The 27,194-nt window shown below is 35.7% G+C and overlaps 1 protein-coding gene across 6 annotated transcripts in view; it reads right to left on the reverse strand.

Annotated features, from left to right (window-relative positions):
* Positions 1-27,194, reverse strand: part of STAU2 (staufen double-stranded RNA binding protein 2) — a 171,427-nt gene that overhangs the window by 90,124 nt on the left and 54,109 nt on the right. For all 6 annotated transcript variants that reach the window (XM_058832098.1, XM_058832101.1, XM_058832104.1 and 3 more), the window contains exons 7-11: positions 24,710-24,817; positions 18,608-18,820; positions 16,042-16,179; positions 12,686-12,817; positions 8,628-8,688 (exon numbers count right to left, since the gene is read on the reverse strand). In XM_058832098.1, coding sequence (XP_058688081.1) covers positions 8,628-8,688; positions 12,686-12,817; positions 16,042-16,179; positions 18,608-18,820; positions 24,710-24,817 — 652 coding nt within the window. The remainder of the gene's footprint in view (positions 1-8,627; positions 8,689-12,685; positions 12,818-16,041; positions 16,180-18,607; positions 18,821-24,709; positions 24,818-27,194) is intronic.

The raw sequence follows: 27,194 nt of genomic DNA on the forward strand, positions 1-27,194 counted from the left end.
TCTGCCTTCACTCAATGACTTCCCTGGTTCTGGGGCACTCATTGACTTTTCATATTTATACTTGATCTAAACCACAACTTCATGCTTTCTTGGGGAATAGAGTTTTCTCCCCAAGTTCTCACTTATCCTACAGAAAAGCTACACTTTTCATGTGTTAGAAGCAGTGCCAGCTGCAATATGACTTTCCTTGACCCTGCTGAAGAACACATGCTCTTCCCTGAACTACAATCAGTGATGTGGGATATGGCACAAAGGAGTGTTTTCATGTCTTGTGCAAATGGTGCAGAGTAAACCATGGTATAATTCTGTATGATATGCTCATAAATTGAGCACCCTGGTATTTGAAATAAACCATCACTAGATGAAGAAAAGACTATGCATAGGGAAATAATCAGTATTTTTGTAATTGAATAAAATACTTGATAGATAATAATCAAAAAGCTTTCAGATTATGCTATCTGTAGTCACATTTGAATAAAACCTTCTTATAATGTGGTACATAAAGTACAGGGAAAAATCTTGTAGTAAGGCTGTAAGAAGGAAAAATTAGAACTGGATCTAATCCTGACTTCACAATTTTGTACATTAAAATGGACAAGAACTTAAGAGGCATGGGGGATGCTGAAATGCAATAATTACTCCCTAGAACTGGCAGGTTCTCAGCATGCCCTAAAATATGGCCCATTACAAATCTACTTGTACATAAAAAAAAGGAGAGAATTTACAAAAAAACCCAAATAACTACTTCAATAACAAGACAGAAAAATGTAAATATTATAATAAAAAGAAATTATGGTTTTATACCCCATTCAGTGTAAAAGGCTATTTATATACTAGAATATTTTCAAATTTTATTACATCAGTAGGAACTCAGAAAAGGTCAAAGAATTGAATAGGCAAATACTATGGCCATTACGTTCTCAGCAATTGTCTGCACACAATCTTGGCTTGAAATACCAAGCTGCAATCATTACCTACTTAACACAGCTATCCATGGTATTTCTAAGTCACCAGCTACTGCAATATTCAGACATGAAAAAATGTTGTGTCATTACACAATGTCTTTCAATCAAAAGATGTCGTCTTCATGACCTTAAACAAACTGATGTTATATAAAGCCACTCATTAAAATACTAACCTTTGTTTAACCTTTAAATAACCATGATACTGAAGTAAATACTACTTAGTTCTTCATGTAATCAGGCCTTGATATCCCTAATTTCACCAGACTATTTTTCGTATAGTCAAAACATAAATTGCAGTATTGAAGGACTTAAATTCTATGAATTTCTGTAACATTTGGCATTTAACTCATGTGAGGAAGGTCCTTTGAGTTCTCCCTCAGCTTTACTCCTGCTTGAATACATAAGATTTTGGTAAAAAATAAGACATAGTGTTTGCAGTGGGGAATTTCTACAGGATATTCTAAGAAATATTCCAATAGACAGATGAAACATCTACACTGCAAGTTTTACATTATAATTTCTGCATCATAATTTTCCAGCAATATGTCCACGTACCACATAACCAAAGATCAAGATTGAGCAGGTTCAGAAAATAATCCATCAAAATACAGAAGGAAGGTCAGTATCCGTAAAGAGGATCAGCAAATTTGGAGCAGGAGCAAATCATGCTAGTGAGCTGGCAGATCAAGGTGCTTGTAACAGCTGCAAGAAAGTGATGCTTGTGGGGATAAAGCAATTTAGGAGAGTGCCTAAGTGCAACTGGAGGCAACCTGAGCAGGCAAGACTATTCATTAACAGATGAGGAAGGGAATGAGAATGGTGATGATGAAAACAAAGGCCTGACCCACACAGAGAAGAGATGAAAGAATGAGCAAATCTCAACAAGGACAGAGAGGTTGCTGAAGCTAAGGCCAAGGGGGCCACCAACAAGCACAAGATAGGTGTGAGTGAGGAGGAAATCAGAGGAGGAGAAAGAGGCGTTTGCTGTTGAAAGCGCACACAGTAAAGAGTGGAGAATTCAGTTTTAGCTCTGACAGCTATGAAGTTCCAGTTCAGGAGATTCAATTTTTCAAGGACATAATTATCCTAGATTAAGGGTGAGGTACATGGTGGGTTCCAGGTTGGAGGGGAGGGAGTTGGAAAATGAGAAAAGACCCCAGAAAAGTGAAAATATTTAGAGTAACACTGTGCTGAGGTGAATTATGTGATCCTGCTCCATTTTCTCACATGAAGACAGAAAAACAAATGCAGATATTTAGCATAATTACATAATTAAATTTGAATTTGAGAGTTAACATCAAAAAAGGGTTCTGCATTTCTCCTTCATGTGTAGATTTTTTCAAAGGAATAGACTGGCAACCTTGAATAAAAGTAATTCATATCAGCCTTTTACATTATCTGAAATTACTCTTAGAGGTGGCTGTCTCCTGTCTTGGTGGCTGCTTCCTCTTTATTCATTTTATACATCAAAAACTTGATGGTTAAGCAGTCTCCCCGACAGGTGACTCGAGTTTCTTCTCATCCTGAGGGCACCCAAACCACAGACCTCATAGCCCAAGTCAGTATTTCTTACATATGCACAATCTATACTACTCAAGAACCAGGCAGCAGGTTTCACACAACTCTTCCTTTTTAACCTGTATCTAAAATAGGCAGAATATCATCTGCATCCTCATTCACAAGAGATTCAATCAATAGTCATGATTACTTTAGATCACTCCTTCCCTGTGAATTTCCTATATTTTAATAGCATTTGATTTTTCCTTTTTTGGCTGCAAATCATATTAGATACACATCCCCAAAAGGCAGCTGCTATTATCCAGACTCTGCACTCCATGAAGTCTCCAATGCTCTGGGCACATGCTTAAAACGCTAGGCTCTTTATAAATACACGTTATACTCTAAACTCAGCAAAGAAACCATCGTCTCCGAAGATGCAAAACTTGCAGAACTTCAAACAATTCATAGAATCTGAAAAGGGAAATGCAGGAAGAGGAGAGGGACCAATTGCAGTTGCTGTTTTATGCTCCGGAGTTGAGCCCAAATCCCACTCACACATAAAAATGCTAGTTTGGTTCTTGTCATTAGTTCTTAAAACAGCAAAGAGAAAATAACACTCCCTTCCCTTTCTTGTTAATAGGTTTTTTAATATTAGATGTGTTAGAAGTTTTTTCAAGTATTAAAAAAAAATATATGCAAGCTATATTTAATTTGTGTTACACTGGATAAAATAATTTTCATTGTTAGATGAAATTGAAAATAATACATCAGTTGTTAATAATGCCAAATGCAGCATGGATTTCCTAGCTTCAGTAAATTAGGAAAGAAACAAAATTGAACAAATCTCCTCTGCTTCTAAATTTAATTTTCCCATGTCTTCAGTTAGAAAGAAAATTTAATTAGAAAATTAGCAGATCAACTTGGCAGTTACAGAGGCAAGGCATTTTTTAAAGATAACCAGCTGTGATAAGAGACTCTAGACAAGCCTGTGAGACATTTTAAGTGAGGACAAATGGCTCAACTGAAGGAACTGCTCCATTGATGGTATAATGCTCACCTGACAGGTTGCTAGCTAAAAAAATCCCCACAGAACAGAAAAAAAATATCAAAATGAACAGATGGAAAACTACTGTTCTGTGACCTTTCACCAAGTGGTGTTGTCAACCACTTTATTGTGGTTTCTGGTCAGAATGGCAAATAATTTAGCAAGTATTTAGTGATGTATCAATGTAACTCCTAGCAAGAGTGCATTATAATTGACAAATTTGAGTAAATTTGAAAATAATTCAGAAGCCATGTCCAATGCAACAGCAGTACTTAGTAATTAAAAATGCACACAATCTACTATAAATCGCCTGTGAAATATACCCAAAAGGATTACATATTTCATCAAAATATAACACACAAACATTAAAAATGCCCAATATGCAAAACAGAAACTTTATTCCCAAACTGCAGACTTCTGTTCCTGTTCATGGAAACACATGGGTATTAAATTATCTACTGGAAATCTTCACAAAATTCCCAGTTGAAAAACAATTAGAGGACTATATAAAAAAATCTCTTTCTGAAATTATTGAGGGCCAGAACTACAAAGGTCACATAAATTTTGTTTCCTTCAACATGAAGATGTATTAGTATGTAAAATTTCATAAATACATCATTTATGTTGCATTTATTATCTCTGAAAAGCTGGTGAGGAAACATCTAAGTAAGGATCTGAATGTAGCCATACATTTAGGGCTTACAGTAACATGTAACATTTTTGTATTTTTTGTATTTCTTAATTTATATTTCTTAATCTAATATTGAAGTAGACTTTTCAAAATATTAATACTAAAAATACTAAAATAAATGTTATTTACAGAAAAATATCAAATTTTCTCATTACAGACTTAAGAAACTCTTCAGAATATCTATTTGCTTCTTTGTCTCCTTTTTCTTTTTTTTTTTTCCTGTCACTGAGAACAATTGTATGAGATCAAGTATCTTTGTTCCTTAGGAGATCATCTGCTCCTGCTGCTCATTTACCATCTGAAATCATAATCATCTGTTGCTGACAATCTAATCATCTTCACAGTAACTAATTGTGATGTCACAAACAAATGGTTATGATTTCAGGTGGTGAACAAACAGCAGGAGCAGATGTACTCTGAAGAACAAAGACTGTAAAGTCATGCACGAATCCCTAGTAATAAAATGTTAGGCAAGAAAAACAAAGAGTCTGTCCTTCACAGAGAGGTAAGATTGCTCTGAATGTGTTGTTTGTTGTTTTTTTTAAATTATCAGTTTTTCAGTACTTTGTGACTCTCAAAATTGTTAGAAATAGGTAAAGGAAAACTATACAATAAAAAATTGAAGTTGGGAAACATGTAAAAACAGCTATGGTAATTTTTTCCTTCTTAGAATTATAATATATAAAACCAGAGTTACTTTTTACTTTTATTTTTATACTGTTCTTCATAGCTCATCTACAGAAGACATCTCCCAGAAGACATCCTGTATGATGTTTGTGATTAACCCATCCAGAAATACGAAACAAAAATATGTTCCCATGAAAATGCACTTTGTAATAGGATTGTTTATTTGTTGCATGTTTTGTTTCTGTTGATAACTGCTTAAGTCAAATCAAGAGAGATAAATGAGATTCTGTTTACAGTAAACATCTTCTGTATGGGCTGCAAATGCTTCTGGTCTGCTCATAGTCTCAGTCTCTTCCAGAAGCATAAGGGAAAAAAACTCAACGTTCTTGACATTTCACATGTGAAGAATGTCAACGATATCCTAAACCAAGAAACCAATAGCTTTATGTTTCATCTTTCTTTGAAATTGTGAAATGAAAAAGATAAAGAAGTAAACCTGTGGGAAGAAGCTTTGCCTGTGAGTAGGAGGAACAGAACTGAGGTTTGCCACATGGATAATGCAAGAGTAATGTGATAGAGGGCAGCAGGACAAGTTAATTTTCAAGAATATTTAATAGGAAGTTACAGACTGTAAGGTATTTCTCAACAAAAACAAGTGACATTGAAAGAGTACAATGGAATCTGTTCTTCAACTAAAATATAGAACTGTCATGATTTTGTTTTCTATTGTACTGAAGTTTACAAATTCACTTTACTATTCCAGTTTTATTTGACTTAGATGGAAACTCAGGGCATTAGGCACACAAAGAAATACTATCTATCTGCAAAAGGAAATTGATGCACAGTACCCTGCCCTAGCAGGACACAACTGTTTTCCTGGAATAAAATTACTTGAAATATGAATAAAAGCTGCCAAATGGTAGATGCAGCAATCTCAGAGCCTCAGATTTTCAAGACCACTGAAAGTTAGGTTTATAGTAACAAGAAATACAAACTATTCATTTCTCTTCTAAGAAAGATACAAAAGGGAGAAAGCTGCTCCATTTGCCCTCTTTTAAAGCTTTCTAACTTAAAATAATGACTTTAAAAACTTCAAGAGTAAATTCACCTACCAAAAAGTGTTGATCTTAAAAATAAACGCACATATTCATACCACAAAGGATGTAACATTTTTGATCTAAAAGTGTGGAACTTGTTTGGAACTGCCTTTAAAAAGCCCTGCACTTCACAGGTGCATTAGAGATCATGCACGAAAGTGATTACTTTTATTCAGAACACCCTGGCAGTGCTCAAAGTCAGGCTGGATAAGTACGTGAGCAATCTTGTCCAGTGAATGGTGTCCCTGCACATGGCATGGGTGGCTGGGACTAGATAATCTTTAAGATTCATTCCAATCCTTTAACATTCTATGATGCACTTTAATCACCTATTTATTATTAATGTTGCCTCTAGATTGGAACACTCAAAAAAAGAGGTTAAGAGATTAAGAACAGTGATCTCTGAACAAATTCTCTATGTCTATTAGCATGCTAGCTCTATCTCCTTTGACTTCCAATTTACTTGTAGATCAGAAGATCGGAAATGAAGGCATTGTGCATTACAAAAGTGACCTAGAATGAAAACCTGTTTCTGTACTGTGGCTCTGGTGGCTGCAAGAAGGTATGTGAGCAGGTCAATCTGTGAAAAATAAGTTATTTGGTCAGGCCAGCTTTAAAATATAATTTCTGTTAATCTTGTCTCTTGTTGAATGAGTTTGCCTTTGTGCTCTCCTTCTAGATTGGGATTTACAGTGCAACTATCAAAGTTGTCTTGGGCAGTCTCAGAGATTGTTTTATCTTGTTGGTTTAACAGAAGATTGTGGTTTCATCTATAAGTGTCTTTGCTACAAGGCACTGCAAGGACAGGAGAAAAGTTAGAGGTCTTATTCTGCTGTCTCAAACTCTAAAATGCTAACATTTGAAGATATTTCACTGGCCTTATCCTCAAGAGATTTTGATGATATAAACACAAATAACTTAAAAGTATTGATGGGGGTTGATGACAGGGCTGTAAGGAAGCAATTAATAGGAAATCTAAGATCCTGTGGAATACTTCCTTTCAGGAAACACAATGACGTGCTGAATCCAAGATCACTTTAAACACTAGCAAACTGTTGTGTAAATTGAAGCACAAATTGTTCCTCAGGTCTCTGGGTCACTGGTGACTGGGAAGACCACGTATATAATGGAACACTACTGAAACTCCTTAAATCTGCTTTTAGGACCACGTCTTTCAGATGTATATAGACAAAAAATAAAAGGTAGCTCATGTGTGTGTCCATGTCTGTACAGTCCTTAGTTGAGGGAGATAATGTCTGGGACCCTTAAAAAGTTCAAAACTATACATGGTTCTACAGAAAAATCTCAGGCTCATGAAAAAAGTGAAAAGGTATGGTTTATATTATCTTTACCACTTTAAACAGCAAAAATCTAATTATAAACTCACAAAGTTCTGTCCTATTCTTTACCTGTTGCAGTGAAACTGAATTCAGTCTTTACCAACAAGGTTTCTTGGGCTTTTCTGTCTTATAGACAAAGCTCAAGGAAGAGAGGAACTACCAGTAGCAGAACTTCATCAGAATCAGGGATGTTGTGAGAAAACCTAGAAGTCAGCCCACAGAAATCACAAAATCTCAGAACTGCAGACTGGGTCAGGTTGGGAGGGACCACAGAGGGTCATCTGGTCCAATCCCTCTGCTCAAGCAGGGTCATCCCAGAGCATATGGCACAGGATTGTGGCCAGATGGTTCTTGAATATCTCCAGTAAAGGAGACTCCATAACCTCTCTGGATAACCTGTTCCAGAGCTCAGTCACTGGACAGTAAAGTTCTTCCTCATATTCAGGTGGAACTTCCTGTGCACCCACTGGACCAAGTGGGAAATATCTTAGCATGGTGAGTCAACCAGCCTGCATCATTGAGGCCACTCTCTGTTCTCTTCAAAAAGTCATGGAGATCAGAAGAAATCTCCAGTGCCTGGAGAAATGCATTATATTCAAAAAAGGCAGGCTGGTCAACCTCAGTCTGGTCTCTGGGAAAATCATGCAGACCTCTTAAAGCCATTTGTGGGCGCACAGTGTGATTGTCTTCCATGATAAAGTGACTGGTTTTATGAATGGAGAGAATTCACTTTATGAATGGAAAGTACCTTGGCTTTAGCAAGGATTTTGACATTGTGTCTCTCACTGTATCCTTGTCTCTAAACTGTGATTTTAGAGTCCAGGTAGATAAATTTCTAGATAATGGAAATCTGTTGGGACCCAACAGCAGCCTTCCAATATCTAAGAAGTGGTTGTCAGTAAAGATAGAGCCAGGCACATTACTGAGGTATATAGCAGAAGAACAGGAGATGCTCTGACAAGGATAAAATTGGAAAAAAAATCAGTGTGAAGAGAGTTAAGCACTGGAACAGGCTACCCAGAGAAGCTACAGAACCTTCATCCCTGGAGAGCTGTTAAAAAGCCATAAGCAACCTTATCTCAACTCTGCACCGACTGTGCTTTGAGCAAGCAGTTTAGGTGACCTCCTAAAATCCCTTACAAACTGAAGGATTCAATGATTCAATTAGTAAATAAAAATTTCCTTGTTCCTGCACTCGTTCATACCTACACTCACACACAGGACACTCAGGGATTAATTTGTCTAATTGTAATAAAAACCCCAAAGTATTTACCAAAAGCATTTCAATTGTCTTGGATAATCCAAATCATACAGAGACAAGGAGAAATAAGTATCAATATGAATTTATAAAGCAATACTTACTGTTACTTGTTGTCTCAGGAAACCCAACATTTTGGCCATTCCAACTTTTGTTTTCTCCAAGCTGAAACAGGTAGAAAAAGACAAGTAACTAAAGAGCAAACTACTCCCTAAACAGAGCATTCCTGTTTATAAATTTAGTTGTAAGTCACTAAAAAGGATGAGTTGAGATTGCCGTATCTGTTCACAAAATTTTGCTAACTCATCTTAATTTTTGCCTAAGATAGGTTACTTGAGTAATGTACCCTTCATGAGTAAACATTAGCAACTATTGCCTAACACTGAAATATAAATGTTTCCCCAAGGATTAGGTTCAACTCAATATGTTACCAAATCAGACTTAAATAAAATTAAATGTTTTAAGCAGCTCTCAACTGAAAACATAAACAGCCAACAGAGAAATTACATTCTAAAACAAGAAGATCCTAATTACTGCCTATGAAGGAATGTGTAAACACTATAAAGTACTTGGGTGTAATTTTAAAATATTTACTTGTTAGGAATCAATTTAGTCACTGAAGTGGAAGTAAAAATTATTGCAATTTTCCATTATTTTAATATATTTTCGAGGAAGCAAACTGTCTTCAAATTAATTTTACTATATTTAATACTGGGTATTACTCTGATATGGAAAAGGGGAACAATTAACAGAGGTTCAAAATGAAGCCAAAACTGAGGTTTACACAGTAAATAAGATGGCAATATTCTAGGTTTATGTATAAAACTGGATAAACAAGTCCAACCTTCCTCATTACTTAGGAGCTATTGACAACTCTATGAATGTGAAATGTATGATCCTTTTCAGATTTCACTGTGATTTTCTATGCAAACAGAAAACCTCACTGCAATGCAGGCTATATGCCAGAACAAAGTTGTAATCATTTGCTCTTGAAGATGGGGTTGGAAAGTCAAAGAAATGAGAAGGAAAATCAACCTGAAACCTGCCTCTACATCTCAGAAATTGCATTAAGGCTGTTTAGATTACTACTATGTCATAATATAGACTACTAGATGATACATTTTACTTGGGAAAGAGGAGGGGGGAGCACACTATGAAAAGCAGGTACTTCATTGATTGTTTCCCTGCTTTTCATCATCATGCACATCCCAAAAAGCCTGGGCAATGTGCAGTGAAAATAGGAGATAGTTGATGGGAAGGGACGACAGGCATTACAGTCAGCTTTCTAACTGGTCACCTACATCTATGCACTTTAATTTTATATTACCTGATTTATTCATATTATGAAGCAGGTTATATGTATATTAGATAACAAAGGTGACACCAGTTCTTCATATGAATAAGCAACAGGAAATCTATAAATATGTTTGCATTTACTGCTCTAACAACAGTATGGTTTTGTCAGGATTCCATCCTGACCATCTGTAACATGATGCTAACACAAGCAAACTGTTACAATATGAAATTTCCAACTTTCCTCATTCTTCTCTTTCTTATTGCTTATTAACTTGATCATGACGGAGAATTTAACAACAATCCCTCTATGAGTAAGTGATCCTTAGTACTGCTGCCTCACATGAATGCAATCTACCCTGGTTTTCTTCTTTCTGACAATACAAGTGGCAAGAAGAAACAAGATGGAAACATGAAAAAATTATTACAACTCTCCATTCTCATCCATAGAGATAAAATTCTGACAAAAAATATCTCCCAGCATGCCTCCAGATTGCTCTCCTCAAGGCTCTGCACAACCATTACTGACTTCTTTCAGGAATCAGTTTAACCCAGAAAAGAGCAGAGCCTTTACTTTTTTACATTACCTGGATTACTTGTGCTGCCATCAGCACTACACATTGCTCTTATAACACTCTTAGGTCTCCATTAAAACAATAAATAAAGTCACTTTTTATGTACGAGGGTTAAGGAAAAAACCCACTGAATTTGGTTTTGTTTATTTTTTAAGGGAGGAGGAATGGAACGAAAGGACTTGAGGAAAAGGGGGCACAGGAGAAAAAAAAGAATTGCCTTTTTTAACATCATCAAAAAAAGCATACAAGTGAAAATTATCTACTTAGATGCCAACCTGCTACATCAGCTAATCTACACTGGGACCCACTTTGGATTCAAACAGTGAAACAAGTATCTTCTAATGGTATATATTTATTGTGCGTTTATATGCAAGGAATTTTGCAATGCTCACACTGGTAGAGCTCTAAGGGCTATTTTCCCTCTTCTCCACCATAGTTTAGTTTGAGATTTAAAATTCTTTCAGCTACACAAACTAACTTGTGCATCTCCAAATATGTCCAGTCTGTTATATACAGAAGATAAAACCACATGCTCTAGATATTTCATGCCCTTAAATCTCAACAAAGCTTTAAAAATTAGTTGTGATTTTGTTATGATACTGCCATTACAATGCCACTACCAAAGTTGAGTACTTCACATTTTTTGGATACAGTAACATGTTTGTTCATTGTGTTCAGAATAACATTAAGCAACTGTACACTCGTCTACCAATCCTAAAATGTCTACATCTGGAAGTATGCAATTAAGCCTGATTTTCTAAAGACAATGCACTTGTAAGCAATAGCTTAATAAATGTAGGGAAACAAAGCAACAGCATCCCATTTTAGCCACTCAAGTTTTTTGGTAAGGATTTCAATGTAACCACAAGTTTACACTATGTAGAGCTCTCCAAATCAACTATGTTGTAGACTGATTTTTTTCAGGCTTTATCTCTGAAAAATACTGAGTAAAATTAGTTCAGCTGATTTAAAATGCAAGAATGAAAACCTGTTTTCATATTAGAAAAAAAAAAAATTCTGTTTTGACTTGTTTTTTTTGTTAAAGCCACTTGGCCAAATTGGCAGTGAAGAAAAAGTTGATAGTTTTATACCACAGAGAGTATATTCTACAGCAGAAATGTCTCAGCATTCTGGTGAAAATTAATTATCATTTGACCCAGTCAGAAGCTTTTTTTAAAATGGCTGTGTCTGCACAGTGTGTTCTCACTAGGAACATCATCCAGCTTCCAAGTACTCTGTTTAGAGTATTTCACACTTGTCTGTGGTTAAGACATACAGTGAACATAGTGAAGGTGAGTGTGAACAGCACACATTGCTGCTACTCTCAAAGGAGAGTGAAACAAAAGAAGGTGGGGCCAAGTAACCAGTACAGTATTTCTTTTTTTCCTGGTTAGGAATACAGAATATACAGAACCAAATATCTTCATATTTACATATACATAGATGTGTATATATACACTATATTCAGATTTATCACGTAGTCCTAGAAAAGCCCAACAGAATTTTCTGTTTGCTACCTAGTGCAGCCACAGTAAACATATAAGTAATTATCAAAACATATACATGCAGTGAGCCTGTATATGACAGAAGCTGTTTAGGATCCATAGCTTAATTACCTTACCAAATATCTTTCCAGAATACAAAAGGCAAAACTTTAACACCCTATTTTTTACAATACTCCTCATTAATGCATTCAAGACAGGAGAGGAGTGCTAAGTTGAAGATAGCTAACGTGGAAATACATACTTCCAATGCATATGAATTTAAAATGCAATTCCTTCTTCATTAAAAACAAAAACCTGACACACATTTTCTTAATCAGTCATCAAATGTGAAAAGGCCATTATTTTTCTGTAATGCCTTTTGTGCACATGCAATGGGAAGATAAACATTGACTACTACTTCATATATGAAAATGACTAATGTTTTTCCTTTCCTTCTGTTCCTTTGGGCTCTCATGGATGCCCAAACTGGAATAAAAGCAAGAGGCACATTCATTTTGATTTGTAAGTAGAAATAGGCGATGGATCACATGTACACTTTTGCACACACACTATTCTATGGATCTGTGTTTCTGTTCCTAATTACTCTCACAGAAGCAGAGGCTTCACTTACTACTAACTGTAGTACAGCTGTAGAGCTGTAGCTAAACAAAGGCTAATCTGTGACAAGCAGCTCCCTTAAACAGGCCGTGCACAAGCTTAAACTTCCAGTCTTACTAAGTGATTAGCTGATACAGCTTAAAAATCTGGACAAGGGTAAAGTGTGGGCATCACAACAATTGGTCCTCTCACCTTTTCTGTCTGGTCTTGAAGAGGAGTAGAGGCTTTGTATCCCAGTTGTAGCAACATTGCTTCTGCTGCATTTCTTTTAGCTATTTTCTTGTTTGGACCTGTTCCAGTAGTAATGTCATTGCCTACTTTTACCTTTAAAAGAAAATATTGATCATAATCATGATAAATGCAAGACTCCTTAACATCACTGTATAATACTCTTGCTGTTTACCAACAGTTGTCAGCTCTTTTGACGAAGATGCAATCTTGAAAAAGCTACAGTACTGCAAAAGGGGACTAGAGTGTTCACTTACAAGGACTGTTTAGATTTTTCAGAAGACCACCAAACTCATACCCAAGAGCTACATTTTTCTGCATCTCAATGCACACACAATTGTCTCTCTCTTCCATCAGCCTCTGTGTCACCCCCATTCTCCTTCATGAACCTCTCCCCAACTCTGTTAACATGGGAGCTGACACAGGGTCTGTACTTCCTCTTTCTTGTAGCAAGGAGTGGTGCCTGCAGCAGTTCCCCAGCATCATCAGGAAAGTATACAGAATACAGTATATAGAACAATGGAGAGACAAACAGACTGGAGTTTTAACAGGAGTGGTTTCAAAAGAAGGGTGAAAACCGTATTTGCATTCCTGCCACTTTGTTGTGCTGCAAGGAACACAGGGACTGGACCCGCTTACACCTGACAAGCTTTGATCCAAACAGTCCTTGGAAAGAAGGTTCCTCAATGGACCTGTGGTCTGCACAGCACAAAGGGCTTCTGACAAATATGATGCCTTTCATAACTCCAGGAGAAATTAAAACCCCAAAATAAGGACAAACTGTAGGCAATGGATGTTCACAAAATGTGTGGCTCCAACTTAATCCTTGGCTTTGGTACCATTCCTAAAACTTTTGGAGCTGTATGTGTTGGGTTTGTGACATGAGCACTCTCACTGCTATTCATTTAGGCAATATTCATAGCTCTTTGATGGGTGTATTTGGCTCAGTCCATTAAGCCCTTCTATTTGCCGAATTGTGTCTTAAAAAAGTGCACAGTTTCAAAACCATGTCAAAAAAAGGAAATCAACATTACATAAATATAATAAAATCATCAAGGTGATCTGAATAACAAAAAAAAAACCCAGAGGTCAAAGACCTGAAACAGTTTGGAAGGAGCTTTTAAAAAAATGTAAAAAAAGGCATACAAATGCTAAATAAAGAATAAATTATATTTAGTAGTTTATGTCACTCAATAATTCTTCACTTTCCTCAATTTACCATATATGTATTTTCCTAAAACTTTAAATTCTTCTTTATTCAAATATTTCTTAATTCTAAATATTAAGAAGAGGATGTAAATAAATAATAATCATGAATATCCTTTCAAAGTACATATATATACATGATACATTATATATATATATATAGCCAAAAAATTTGCCAGCCTAAGCCAAAAATATTAATAATCTTGAAATATAAACCTTATCTTCTATGCAGTTCACAATAACAATTAGAAAACAGCCAATCTGCTACAAGTTTATATGCAATAAAATTGAGCGACTTTAATGGGACAAGACAAAAAGATAATTTATTACATAGCTCACAATAAATCAATATGCTGCTATTTCTCAGACCTGTAAAACTGGTTTAGCTATTATTATAACCTCTATCAAGGATTAAAGGCCTCACTACAAAGAGAAAGAGCTTTCTGAAATTAACTTTGGGAACAGAACACCAACTAATGTCATCAGAGGTTTTCTTCTGTTTATCTAGTAGCCAGGACAAGTAATTGGATCCATTTCATCACATCTAAACTTGCTCTTTGTGTGACAGATAAAAATGAACATATTATCTCTGGATATTTTACTTCCACATTCAATTAAATTAAATGAAAACATGGTTTAAGTAGTTTATACAAAGGCTTTTTATTCTGATAAGGTTTTCTGCATGTCATAATGAACCCACTGAGACTTCCTGAAGGTGGGATAAATAGCAGAATAATTTTAGTGTGAAAATATTACAAAAGGGTGAAAATGGAGTTTTAAAGTATTTAAAGTATTTGTAACAAAGCAACTGCTCTATGGAGTTTAATTCTTTCACAAACCTTCTTAAATACAGGAATCTTCTCCATATTTACTGCTTGTAAGATTCTTTGTTATACAAACCAAAGACTGCCATTACTGACACTCCTCCAATAGAAAGCTAAACTTCCAGCCCATCTTCCTAATACTGGGCTGTGTTACACTGTTCTTCTGAGGCCTCACACAACAACTACCAACTGTAGACCGTCCCATGGGGGTCTTAGCCTGGGAAATGAGACTTTCTGTGATAGGGTCACTCTTTTTCAAATACTTTCAGGTCTCATAAAATTTTAGAAATCCAAGTTTATATTAAACAAATTATTCTGCAACAAAAGGAACAAAATACTTTCTTTTCCTTCAGAGAGAAAAATAAAAAATCATGAAGAAAGACCACTGAGGTCCAAGAAAATTAAGATTACTAGCTTATCTTCATAGACATGAAGGAGGAACTAAGATGATTTAAGTGAAAACATAACTAATTTTCTGGAGAATGAGGTGCTGGAACATCATAAATTTTGCTTGTGATCAGAAGTGACATTTTGGTGTGGATTATAGACAACAAGTCAAAACATGCTGAGGTACGCTGTTCTGACTTGTTCCGGCATAAAATTACCCTTGAGTGAAAACACAAGAATACAGAATCCTTTCCTGTTTCTAATCTTTCTCAACCTGCTGTTGTGCTATCTAAAAAAATATCAGTTATACCAAATCCTTGTACATGTTCTTAATTTAAATTTGAAAGGAATTGTAATGATTTACTGCTTCAGTATTAGGTCAAGTCAGAGCACAGTCTAAAACGTGTTGTTGGCTTTTTTGGTTGTATTTTAGGTATAAACAAAGTCACAAAGAAATTGGAAATCTGCAAAAATTTACAACACTATTTTTTAAAGCCAAAATGCCTGGAGATATTAATACCCATATTTCAGAACACTGGGTATTGGGATCCTCAAATTAACACCTGCCCAATTTTATTTTTTTTTCCGAAAAGACAAGTAAAATAAATAAATCATGAACCATCAGGGATAAAGACAATAACAATCAAGTGAAATAAAAATAAGAGTATAAAATAATGCAAATCACATGAAAAGCATCAAGAGGGCACATAATTCAATTGCCATTTGTTTCACTATGAGAAAGAAGAAAGTTTAGACAGGCTTTCTGATACTGTATTTCATACTATTCCAGTATATCTGACGGTAAGGCAAAAAGCTAAACAGAAGGAGATCCACTTCATATTTTGCTTGAGTTTGAACAAAACACAGCAAGGCCATTATCTCTAACATGACAGCAAATGATACCTGCATAACAAATTCTCGACGGCGAGGCATTCCTCTCTCTGAAAGAAGAACATACTCTGGCTCCTTCTCCTTTTTGGCCTGTTGGATCTGAGCCAAACGGCTGATGGGATTCATTCCTTGACCATATTCTGGTCCAGTCTAAACCAGGTTTAAAAGAAAGAACCATTATTTCAGTATATATCCCTATAACTACTACATTGCCTTGATAGAACATTTACAAGGATTCTCTCTTTTGTAATACTCCCTTTGAGAGAATAAGAAGTAACTTACTTTCCATTTTCTGATCGTGAGACAAAAGATAAGAATCCTCAGGCTCAAAGCTGTGGAAAGAAATTGTCTGCCATTGTTGCAGGTAGTGTGTGTACCTTGCATCTGCAAGCTATGAAAACCCTCTCCTGTATAGGGAGGTCCTCATAAGGATGGATGAAAATTACAAGATCCATTAGTCAGTTATATCTTATTGCCCTGTTTCTTGGACCCTTCCCCCTCACCCTTTAAAATAGGTTGTCACAATGCTGGAACATGCAGTACACTGAGACGAGGTGGGATTTACACAGGGACAAAAACCATTTGCCATACGTAAGGAAGCTTTCTCTTTCAGCCTTCCTGCTTTTCCTCCCATCACTCCAGACCTTCAATCCTACAGCACAACTTGCAACTAAAGGTACAGAGAGTTTACTCTGTGTGTCGTATGAATTTATCCTCAAAATACTCCTGTGAAGTGAATGGCTAGAACTGTTGTTTATGGTGAACAACCCATAAAATACTTCAAATGATTAACAGGTAATAATACTCACAATAACACGTTAAAATGTGTAGTTGGTGGAGGAATTGATCTCATGCCAGGGAAACAAAAGGACTGACAAAGTGGTCTGTTCAGGACTACACAGACAGGGGAAAAACTACAGCCCTTGAGAAGTCTCTAGCTCTGAAATTATTTCAATGAATTATTGCTCACATGGCAAACGGTCTTTCAAAGCACATAGCCATGAAAATATTTGTAGATTTTAAGAAGAAATTAAAACCCACAAAAATTTACCTGAAGTCATACTTAACTGATTTATATAGGATAACACAAAGAATGCACTTGCAAATGTAAATGGCATTTAAATGTAGAATTGTTTTTATGTTATGAAGCTATTTCCCTTTTATGAAACCATTTGCAGGCTAAGAGAAGATGAGCACTCATGCTTGCTTCAGTTTCTCAAATAACAACCAAATGTTCAGGAACCTGAAGAAATTATCAGCAACTGAAGGCAAAGACCAGAGAGGGATATTATATTTAGAAAGCTGTGCAGAAAATCCTACATAGTGTAACTGCTGAAGTAGTTAGAGAAGATGTAGGTGAAAGAGCTAAGACAATGTCATACACAAGGGCAGCTGTGTGGGCAAGAAGCCAGGCAGAGACAAAATGCAGAGCAGGCTAAATAAAGAGCAGGCCATAAGATACAGCCTCATAAATACATATACAAATAAAAAGAAGTTATTGTTGCCACTTTTTTTGATGCTCAAAACACAGGCAAGTTAAATTGAAAGAAATAGGCACATTGAAAGCATTTCAGAAGTTTGGATGTTCAAAAAATAAAAACATATCCAGCTTATTCTGACAAATAATGTTTCTTTCTGACAAGGCCAACTGTGTATAATTAAATTTAAGTTCGTAATGGCAAATGGTATATGGTAATATAAGAGATTTTTTCATTACTATACCCTTAGCGTCTTTCTTGAGAAAAACTTTCCAAGATGTTTGGTGAAAGCCAAAGCCAAAAGCCTTTTCCAATCTTCCAGCTTTAAAGCTTCATTAATGCTGGTGGTTTTCCATTAAATTATCTTCCTGCCCATTTTTTCATATAAGTTGCTGAGAATTAGATCCCCAGGATTTTAGTAGGAGACAGGTATCTAGGTTTTTAATCTAGGTTTTTTTAATCTAGGTTTTCCTGAAAAGTCACTTATTCTGTATTGAAGGCAAATGAAAAGACGAAGGTGACAAATAAGCCTTTTGTACATTTTCCAAATCCAGTTTTGCACTCTCCAAAGTATTTGCTTATTTTGAAGTGGTTCTCTGGTGGCTGCTCTTCCAGAACTCTGTACTTTGTATCCTGAGTACACAGATACCTAATGATCAAACTTTTAGTGAAGTACTGAAGCACTAAAGTAGCACCCCATTACTTTACTGTTTCATGTATCACTCTCCTTCCTCAAACTGGGGAGGGGAGAGAGCCCAGGGAGAGAACCACTAGATATGCTAAAAGGGATTCTCTGAGATGATGCTAAAATTTCACATGGCTGGACAGAGCTGCTTGGAGGGCTTGATCCTCCACTAGCCTTGAACCAAACCATCAGTGATGTGAGCTATTTACAAGCCATTCTGTTTGAGAATCCCATAGCATTCTCAGGATAAAAAAAAGCCCAGGCATATTAGCACAGGCAAACTAGTAACAATATTGACAGTAACAAGCAACTGTAACAATATTGACAGAAAATGACAAATAAGCCTTTATTGGTTTTAAATCTACTGTTCATTTCTGAGCAAACATTCTTAATTGTGTCAAAAGTGGACACATACCTTCAATATTGTTTTTGGACGCTTTTTAAAGTAAAGTTTTGGCTTTTCAATCACAGGAAGAGGAGGAAGTTTCTTAAGTTCTTGCAGGACAGCCATTGCAGCACGTTTCTTTGAGAGTTTCTTACTGTTGCCTTCTCCCTCTGCAGTGAACTCTCCCACTGTAACTCGTGTAACAAAGCTCTTCATGTGAGGAGGTCCACTTTCTTTAATCACCTTTTAAGAGAAAGTAACACTGAGTCAAAGCACCCTACAAGATGGTAACTTTACATTTATTATCTCTGCAATGCACTTATTACTAGTCCAGTTTTCCTGCTAACTGAAGGCATTAGATGGGTTTTCATAGAACTTGGACAAGTACTAATAACAGTATGAGGTTTGAGGACAGAAAATTAAGACTAGTTAGATAAAGCAAATCTGACAACCATACTCAGCATTTCACAGAAAACAAGAGTAGACCTACATTTTTAAAGATTTATAGAATAACACAATATACAACTATGCATATTTAAACAAAGGCTGGTGGGTTTTTGTTTTGCAAGGTGCTTCACATACTAAAGCAATTAAATCCATGAAGGTCTACCAGGCTTTGGGTATTTCTTTATACAAAACATATTCAAAACTGTATTAATTTGTCATTACCTCAACCTGTTTGTAATATTTTTTCTATTATCATTAACCCATTAGATGTTCACAGTCCCAAACTTCAGTCTCAATAGGTGCAGGCAGGATGCCTGCTCTCAACTCTTGGCTTGCCAGAGTACACAGCTCAGAGCAATATCCCATACATTTGAAAGGCTGACACATTCTAGCCTCCATGGCTCTCAGCTGTCCCTCCCAACAGTACTGAAAAAAGTTACCAGAAGAGCCAACATAACTCACACAAAGCAAATATTTTCTGAAAAAAAATAATTTATTCATTTCCTTCCAAACACTTTTAGCACAACTATTAAAAAAAACCCAAACATTTGAACTCCTTCACTACAACAAGTTATAGTAATATGGAAAGGAATTAAGTTCTGAATGCTGTACCTTCCTTTAGCTGTTTTTCTGTCTTCATTTTTACACACATGCACACACGTGCACACACACACACACACGCACACAATCTCCTTTTAGAAGGCTGATGCTTGGATGTATTCCCCCACATATCACAGCACTGCAAGTGCTAGGATAGCCATCTCTTCATGTATACACACACACCATTAACTGGTCTGGACAATGTCTACCAGGAATTAAGAGACCTCATTTGGGAAAAGGTCCGGTTATTTTGTTTGATGGGCGGAAGTAGCTACGTAATTTAATCTTTGTTGTATGTAATATGTATAAGGAGACATTAGAGTATCTGACAGGCATCTCTTTATTATATCTTCAAAAGCAATACAAATATAAATTTTTTTTTTCATTTGATGGAATTATATCAAACCATGTTTTGAAGAAGAGTAATGTCTCTTTAGGTTGAGGAGGGAGGGGAAAGGGAACTGAGGTAAGGTACCAGGGCCTTCTTGGTGTAATAACTATAGTTTTAATATGCTCAAACCTTCAATCTTAACATTATTACAACATGTTTTGTATTAAAGTTCTTTTTATCAAGGTCATGTCCCTTGCATTATTTAGTTTTGCTGTTGCACTGTAATGAGGTCTCCTTAGGCTTGTATTTCTTTTTAAGTTCTCTTTTGTGGCAACTTCACCCAGCAAATACAATTACCACAGCATAGATCAATAAAAAGACACAAAATTAAAATTAAAAGACAACTTTGCCCCATTTTCCCAGAATAAAATGGTATCTATGCCAGAATGGGATTTTTCTGTAGTCCAGGAGCGTTCCCATTCTAAAATTTCAGGTATTAATTTCAGAAGTGTTTTAAACACTGCCTCACTTGAAAGCTGCCCACTAACACTTGGCCATGAGAAGGCAGCAGTGCTTTCAATGCACTGAGCCACACTGAGCCCCAGGATTCTGCATTCCTGCAGCAGAGCTGGGATGAGCCCAGTGCCAGGATCTCCTGCTCTCAGACACAGTCGGGCGCTGTGTCTGTGCTGAGCACCTTCATCACACTGCAGCATCTCCCCCTCTATTTTACAGTATCTCAAACCTGTACTTTGTTACCCAAGTATTACGACATGCTGGCTGTAAAACATTGCTAAATTAACCTTACTAAGGTCCTTAATCTTTCTGTGGCTCTACTAATACTATTATATAGGCGTTTGTCTTTACATGCAGTGTTACATACTAATAAAATATACAAGAATGTCTACACTGACCAGATGAAAAAGGAAAAAATAATTTGGTTAAGAAATGTAATTGCTGAGTTCCTAAAATATTAGTTTATATAAGTTTTCTCATATTTATTAAAATGCACAAAAATATATATATGAGAAAAAGAATGTTAATACAGAACCAGATTATATTTTCATATACACAAAAACATATTTTTAATATAAAATTAATGCATTCTGGTGTGGTTTTCATCTTATAAATTTTAAGTATGTGACACTTAAGTAAGGTAAATAATTCACTGGAAAACATTAAAAACTGTATGTTTGTTAGTGTGTAAACGGAAAAAAGTCTGTGTTGTCAATGGAACGAACCCCATAGGATTCAGATGGGATCTGGATCAAGCTAAACATCCAAATTTGGTAATTAAGCAAAAAAATATTTACCTAACAACATTTTTGGTTAACCCCAGATTTCAGATCTTTTTACTCCATATGATTTCAAACAGTTGTGCTATGAGCCTTGGGACAGAAAACACTATAAAGAAATTCAAGCATTGCTATACACATTAGAACATTAAACTATTTCCTCAGTTGAAAGATACGACCTGTGGACCTAATCATGGCTAATTTAAAGCTGAGAATTTGATTAAGGGTGACAGTTCAATACACTTTTCTTTTTCTGTTCCATGGATTTAAAGAATAATTGCAGCAAGAGAAAACACATGGGGCCAAAACACATCTAAGGTCAAGTTACATCAAGAATGAATTTGGCTCAACTTAATGAATCATGCTGACAAATGAAAAACAGAAGTATGATTGCAGTGAAAGAGTAACACTGCCTTAATTATTAATGAGATGCCAGGCAGAAAATTCAAAAGATTAGGACAAGATTAAATGGACATTAAAAAAACCCCTGAAACTAGAGGAGACAAAAATCAGATCAAAACCCATGTCACTTACATCTATGAATACCCAGTTATTTATAGGATTTAAAAATATCGATATATTTCCAGGAACTTGTGCAGACAAATACACCAGATTTTCCCAGTTACAAAAACAAAACAATTTTTAAAAAATTAAAAGGAATAGTCGGAATGTCAAAGTGTAAAACTGCAGTGAGAAGGGTGACCATTCTGCATAATCCAACTGAAAGTTACTCAGTAGCCAGTCATGCAGAGCCTTAATCCCCAGGACAGCAGAAGCCATATAGGTGTGAAACTTCTTGCTGAGAACTATTCTCCCACAGTCTGCAAAACCAGTCCCTGGTTCAAAATGCAGGATCTTTGCTTTACTATGATAAAACTGGGACATAAGAACACTTTCCATCAGAACACTGGACAGAGATGGAGGGACAGAAAATTTTCCTGTTCAGGCACTCTATGCCTTCACTCCTGATACTGATAATGAAAAAAACATTATTACATTTGCTGTTCTGAAGAAATGACACTGCAATCCAAAGAAAAACATTGAAAATAAAATGGCAATCTGAAACACCCCAATGTGTTCTAATATCTGAAGTTGTTGACCTCAGTTATCTCTTCTACACTCATCTATTCCTTACTGAAAAATAAGGAATAAAAAACATATATATTGAAAAAAAAAGAAAAAAAGTAAGATTTTAGTCTACTGCAAGGCAGTAATAAGAAGTGGAATGACCATTCTACAGCTACTCTGACAATTCCTACAGCAATCACTTTTGTAATCATCCTTGAAAACTGTTCACTGGAAACCCCACAAATGCCTTAGAGCAGTTGCATTTTGACTTAAAAGTTGATGAATTAAAGTTAACTAAGAATGTACAGTGACAAGTATGGAGTAAAGCTTGTTCTTTGTTACAATTGCATGTTTTTATTTAACAACTTAACAGATAGAAAGTTTTTAAAACTCATCCTAAAGTTCCTAGACAATTAAAACTACCAACACTACATGAAACAGGACTGTTCACTCCTCGTGCAGTTCTGAAGACATCCTTACATAGAACTTTATATATATTTATGATCATTACTTTGTTGCATAACCCAGCACTGTTGGAACACTGGCTAAAGCTTTGTCAGATGAAGAAAAGGCAGATCATTTTATAGCCACCACACACAAAATAAAAGCTAGAAAAAGCTTTGATGCCTGCCTGGAATAACACAAGACCATTAGTAAATAAAATCCTATTAGAAACATCAGATCCTGGGGATTATCCATAATTGCTTAGCAGTTGTATTGAAAAGTAAGCCAGAACAAAGTTCAATCCAAACTCTATTTGAGAATGTCACCTATACTTAGATTTAAAAGCAGGAAATAACACAAAACCTGTCAGGAGAGCAAGAAACTGTCTTTTTTCAATGTTACTAACATTCTTTGGCAAGTGACACATTAGATTTTTCCTTACAAAGTATCTCTGCCTTCATTCTCTCCTTACCAAATGCTCTCCCTTAAATAAGCTCAAATAAGAGTGAAGAAGACATTCAAAGCACTACCCCTCTTTTCTTTACAACTTCCAAGCTCTTCTGTGACCAGTGACCATATATCTCCTTACTTTTTAGTGCATTGATTGGTACAGAACTATTCCAAATATTTTTAAATGTTTAAGGTAGAAAACAATGTTTGAAAACTGAGACATTAATGATGAGCTTCCTTTTTGAAACACAAACATGTTTCCATTGTGTCTGCTCTTAGCTAAGAGTGATTGGCATGTAGTGGCAAACTGATACACCAACAGCCCCAGACACCCCAGTTTCATCCTCTAGATTTTACACTCTCTTAATGTTCTAATTAGTCCATATTACATAGACCACATATATGAAGCATATATGCCTTTGCTATACCGAGGAATTCCCTCGTCATAAACAATATTCTTTGTCTTTCTTACCTACCTTCTGAGGGTATGTTGGCCAATTCAGGGACATGGGCCAAACATGTCAGTAAACTGCATACAGCACACTGTAAGGCATGCTACAGCTTAGGGGTTTTGATTCTGTTCACATGCAAATACATGCCTATACTTTAAAAGGAAAAAGCACTGGAGAAAATAACCATCACCAGTATAAGCACTATCCACATCTTCCATGCAGACTCAGTTTAAATGTAAAACAAAATGCAGAAAAATAAAATAATAAAAGGCCACTTAGCATTTATTGCATTGAAAAAAAAAAAAAAAAAAAAAGAAGAAAAGAAAAAAACCCAGCTTGAAAATCTAGTGCTTCCTACCACAACAATGTTAGATTTTTATAAAAAACTTTGTAAGAACTTTCTCATCAGAAAAAAATTCCTGCTAGTATCACTCATTCTCCCATAGTTACTTCATTGATAGCACTGGAGCTGTTCCAAATGCTCTTTATTACTTCAGGTAAACAAAGTTGTCAGAGGTGGGTTCATAGATAAAATCATATGAAACAAACAAAAAAACTAGTGAAAGCTGAAGTAGAAATAGATAAGTGAAACAGAATCAGAGTGGAAGATACTCATGACTTTTTGAAAACAGCACACTGAAGGTAAAACGTTTCAACTGGAACTTTTCTATCTTATGAATGCCAACAGTTAAAGGAAAGACTTTGGCTAATTCTTTTTAAGATTATTTCCAATCAGATTGAGTGTGGCTACAGATTCTAATCCCACAGTTCTGTACAGAAGATGGTTTAACTGTCTTTCTGCCATCCAAGTGTTTGCAACCAAATATTAGATCTCTAAAACTTCTGAAAGAGCATCTATTTTACCAGTATAAAGTAATTGTCTTAGACTCTGAAACACTGACAATTTTTTTTTTATAATTTCCAAGAATATGAAATTCATACTTTTCATATATGAATATTACCTGTGTTGAGTTTTAGTGGTACCTTTTTTTAATATTTTCTTGGCAAGTTAAATATGTAACACAGATAAAAATGTAACACATACCTCGAAAGTGACAGGTATATTACGCTTCAAAGCAATTTCAAACACTACGCTGATCTCAGATTTGTTTGCATCTTTATCTTCTTCTGATTCTTTTCCTGTTTCTCCATTCTGAAAATGATGCATAGATAATCATACTACAATTCTTAGAAGATCAACAAAATATCATATCCTTCTCTCCCCAATTTCTCAAAGACTTTTGAAGTCTCCTGTCAGGCTGTAAATCAGCATTTGTACATCCGTCTCAGCACCCCATCATCAGACATCTGTTGACTGAAGCCATACATATTGTGCTTATGCTTCATAACATACACATTAATTTATAAATTAATTATAAACAGCAAAATAATGTCTATGGATGTTAGTCTTATTAATGACATGGATAACGATTTCTGAGAACACACTTGTGTCAAACATGAGGATCAAACAGATCCTTTGATCCATTTCTCAGGCTCTCTGTGGGCACCCCTTCTAAGCAAGGAAGAAATCTGTACTTCTTGGAAAGTACAGAAGACTGTGCTTCCCTCAGAAGAAATTCAGTCAATGACCCCCACACTCTGACTGGGTCACCAGGTTACAGGTGTCCTCAGCAGGTCCAGCTGGTTAATGGCCCCTCCATCAACTTCGCTCTAGGAGTTATGACCAGTGTGAAAAGGTAGTGACAGAGAACAGCTTGCTCAACACAGAACATTATTTATTTATCCATAGGAGCATAACAAACAGAGAGGGAAAGAGATAAAAAAACAAAAGGCACATGAAAAATTATTCTGCCTAAAATTCAGCTTTGTTTTACTCTTCGGGTAAATCTAAATTTCCTCACACAACTATTACCACCAGGATCAGTCAGAGTTTTGCCTTTTGAAACTACTGCCTTTGGTGTTTGTCTCCCAGGCCACATTTCCTTAGTTCTCAGAGGCTTCACTTCCAGCTACTTTCAAACTGCAAAGCTCTGAAATACTTCAAACTGGGATCTCTCAACAATCATGTAACCTTGGCCAGACTCCTAATTTTTTATTAGTGGAGGTAAACATCAAAGACACTTGGGCTGAATTAGGTGGATTCCTGCAGAGCTCCCATCTTACATAACAAAGTCTGATCTAAATCTTCAGCCACCAGCATAGCTACAAAATCCAGATACTACAGTTCTAAAACAACATTAAAAAAGCACTAGGTTCTTCACATCAAAATTAAATTGATCAATTTTTTATCTACCTTTTTTAAGCTCTTAATTAATCTTTAAGATAACACAGGGCCAAAAATCCAGCACTCAGCTACAGCATGCAGACATGGAACACCTTTTGTCTCATGAAATTGTTGCACAATTTTGATTCTGAAAAAAGCCATTTATATGCCTTACATGCCTGATATTGATCTGGAGCTAAATACAAGACAAAATATTATAAAGTTTGTAGAACCTCCAGAAGAAAAGGGTGCTGTGCAAAACAATAACAAGGGTAGTTACAATGAGATTATGTAGGACCTCTAGTTCATTTCATATAATGAAATGTAAAGTACCACGGAAATCAAGAATCTAGATCATTACTTATAGGACAGGCATAGCATTGATTAGGTTCACTTAGAAAGATCACCAGAGCTAAAAGGACAATTAGTTAAAAGTTAAAAAAAACCTGGGTATTTAAAGAATGGGATACTACTATTCTGTAAAAAACCTTAGTGAGAATATTATTTGGTATTGTATTCAATTAAGTTTGTGCTTTATAAAGGACACTGACAATCTAAAAAACTGGCAAAAAAAAAAAAGCCCAAAGTATGAACTACAGTTTAGATAAAACAACTTTGCACTGAGACACTATGAAAACAATCAGTTCTATAAAAAGATTCAAAAATAATTAAGAATAATCTGTAATTGTGTACCTGGGAGAGATTTTTGATATCTGTTGGTTACATTTAGCAAACATAAGAAAATACCAATTAATAGAAAATGAAGCGAAGTGAATTCTAGAAGAAACACCTCACAAATTATATTTGAAGTGGAGAATAATCAAACACTGGCAAAATTTACATAATATAATGCCCACTGGACTGTCAGCAAGCCTTCAAGTCAAGAATGTTTAGGTTTTTTAGCAGTACTCTAGTTTAACCAGATATGTATAGTCTAAACTAGAAACTACAGTTTAAGTTTTCACAATTAATACAAACACATCTGTCCAGAAAATCCCTCATTGTCCCTTCTACCCTTACAATTTAACACCCTGCATATTTTTTCATCAAGCATAGTAAAGAACCTTACAGTGAGTGGAGAAAAGGGAGGATCAAGGCTTAGACCTCAGTACTGAGCAATAAGTTTCAAGACTTAGGAAGATAAAATATGTTCAGGAGTGTCTCAGGCACTTTGGATTTAAATTTGATCCTCATTCCCACAACTGACACTTTAATTGTAAGGCCTTTCTTAGCCTCACATCTATGAGACAGCAGAGGTGCTTTGGCAGATACACAATAGCTCTTTGTGAAAGCACATTCACCAGCA

Source organism: Poecile atricapillus, chromosome 2 (assembly GCF_030490865.1).
Source record: "Poecile atricapillus isolate bPoeAtr1 chromosome 2, bPoeAtr1.hap1, whole genome shotgun sequence".
NCBI lineage: Eukaryota > Metazoa > Chordata > Aves > Passeriformes > Paridae > Poecile > Poecile atricapillus.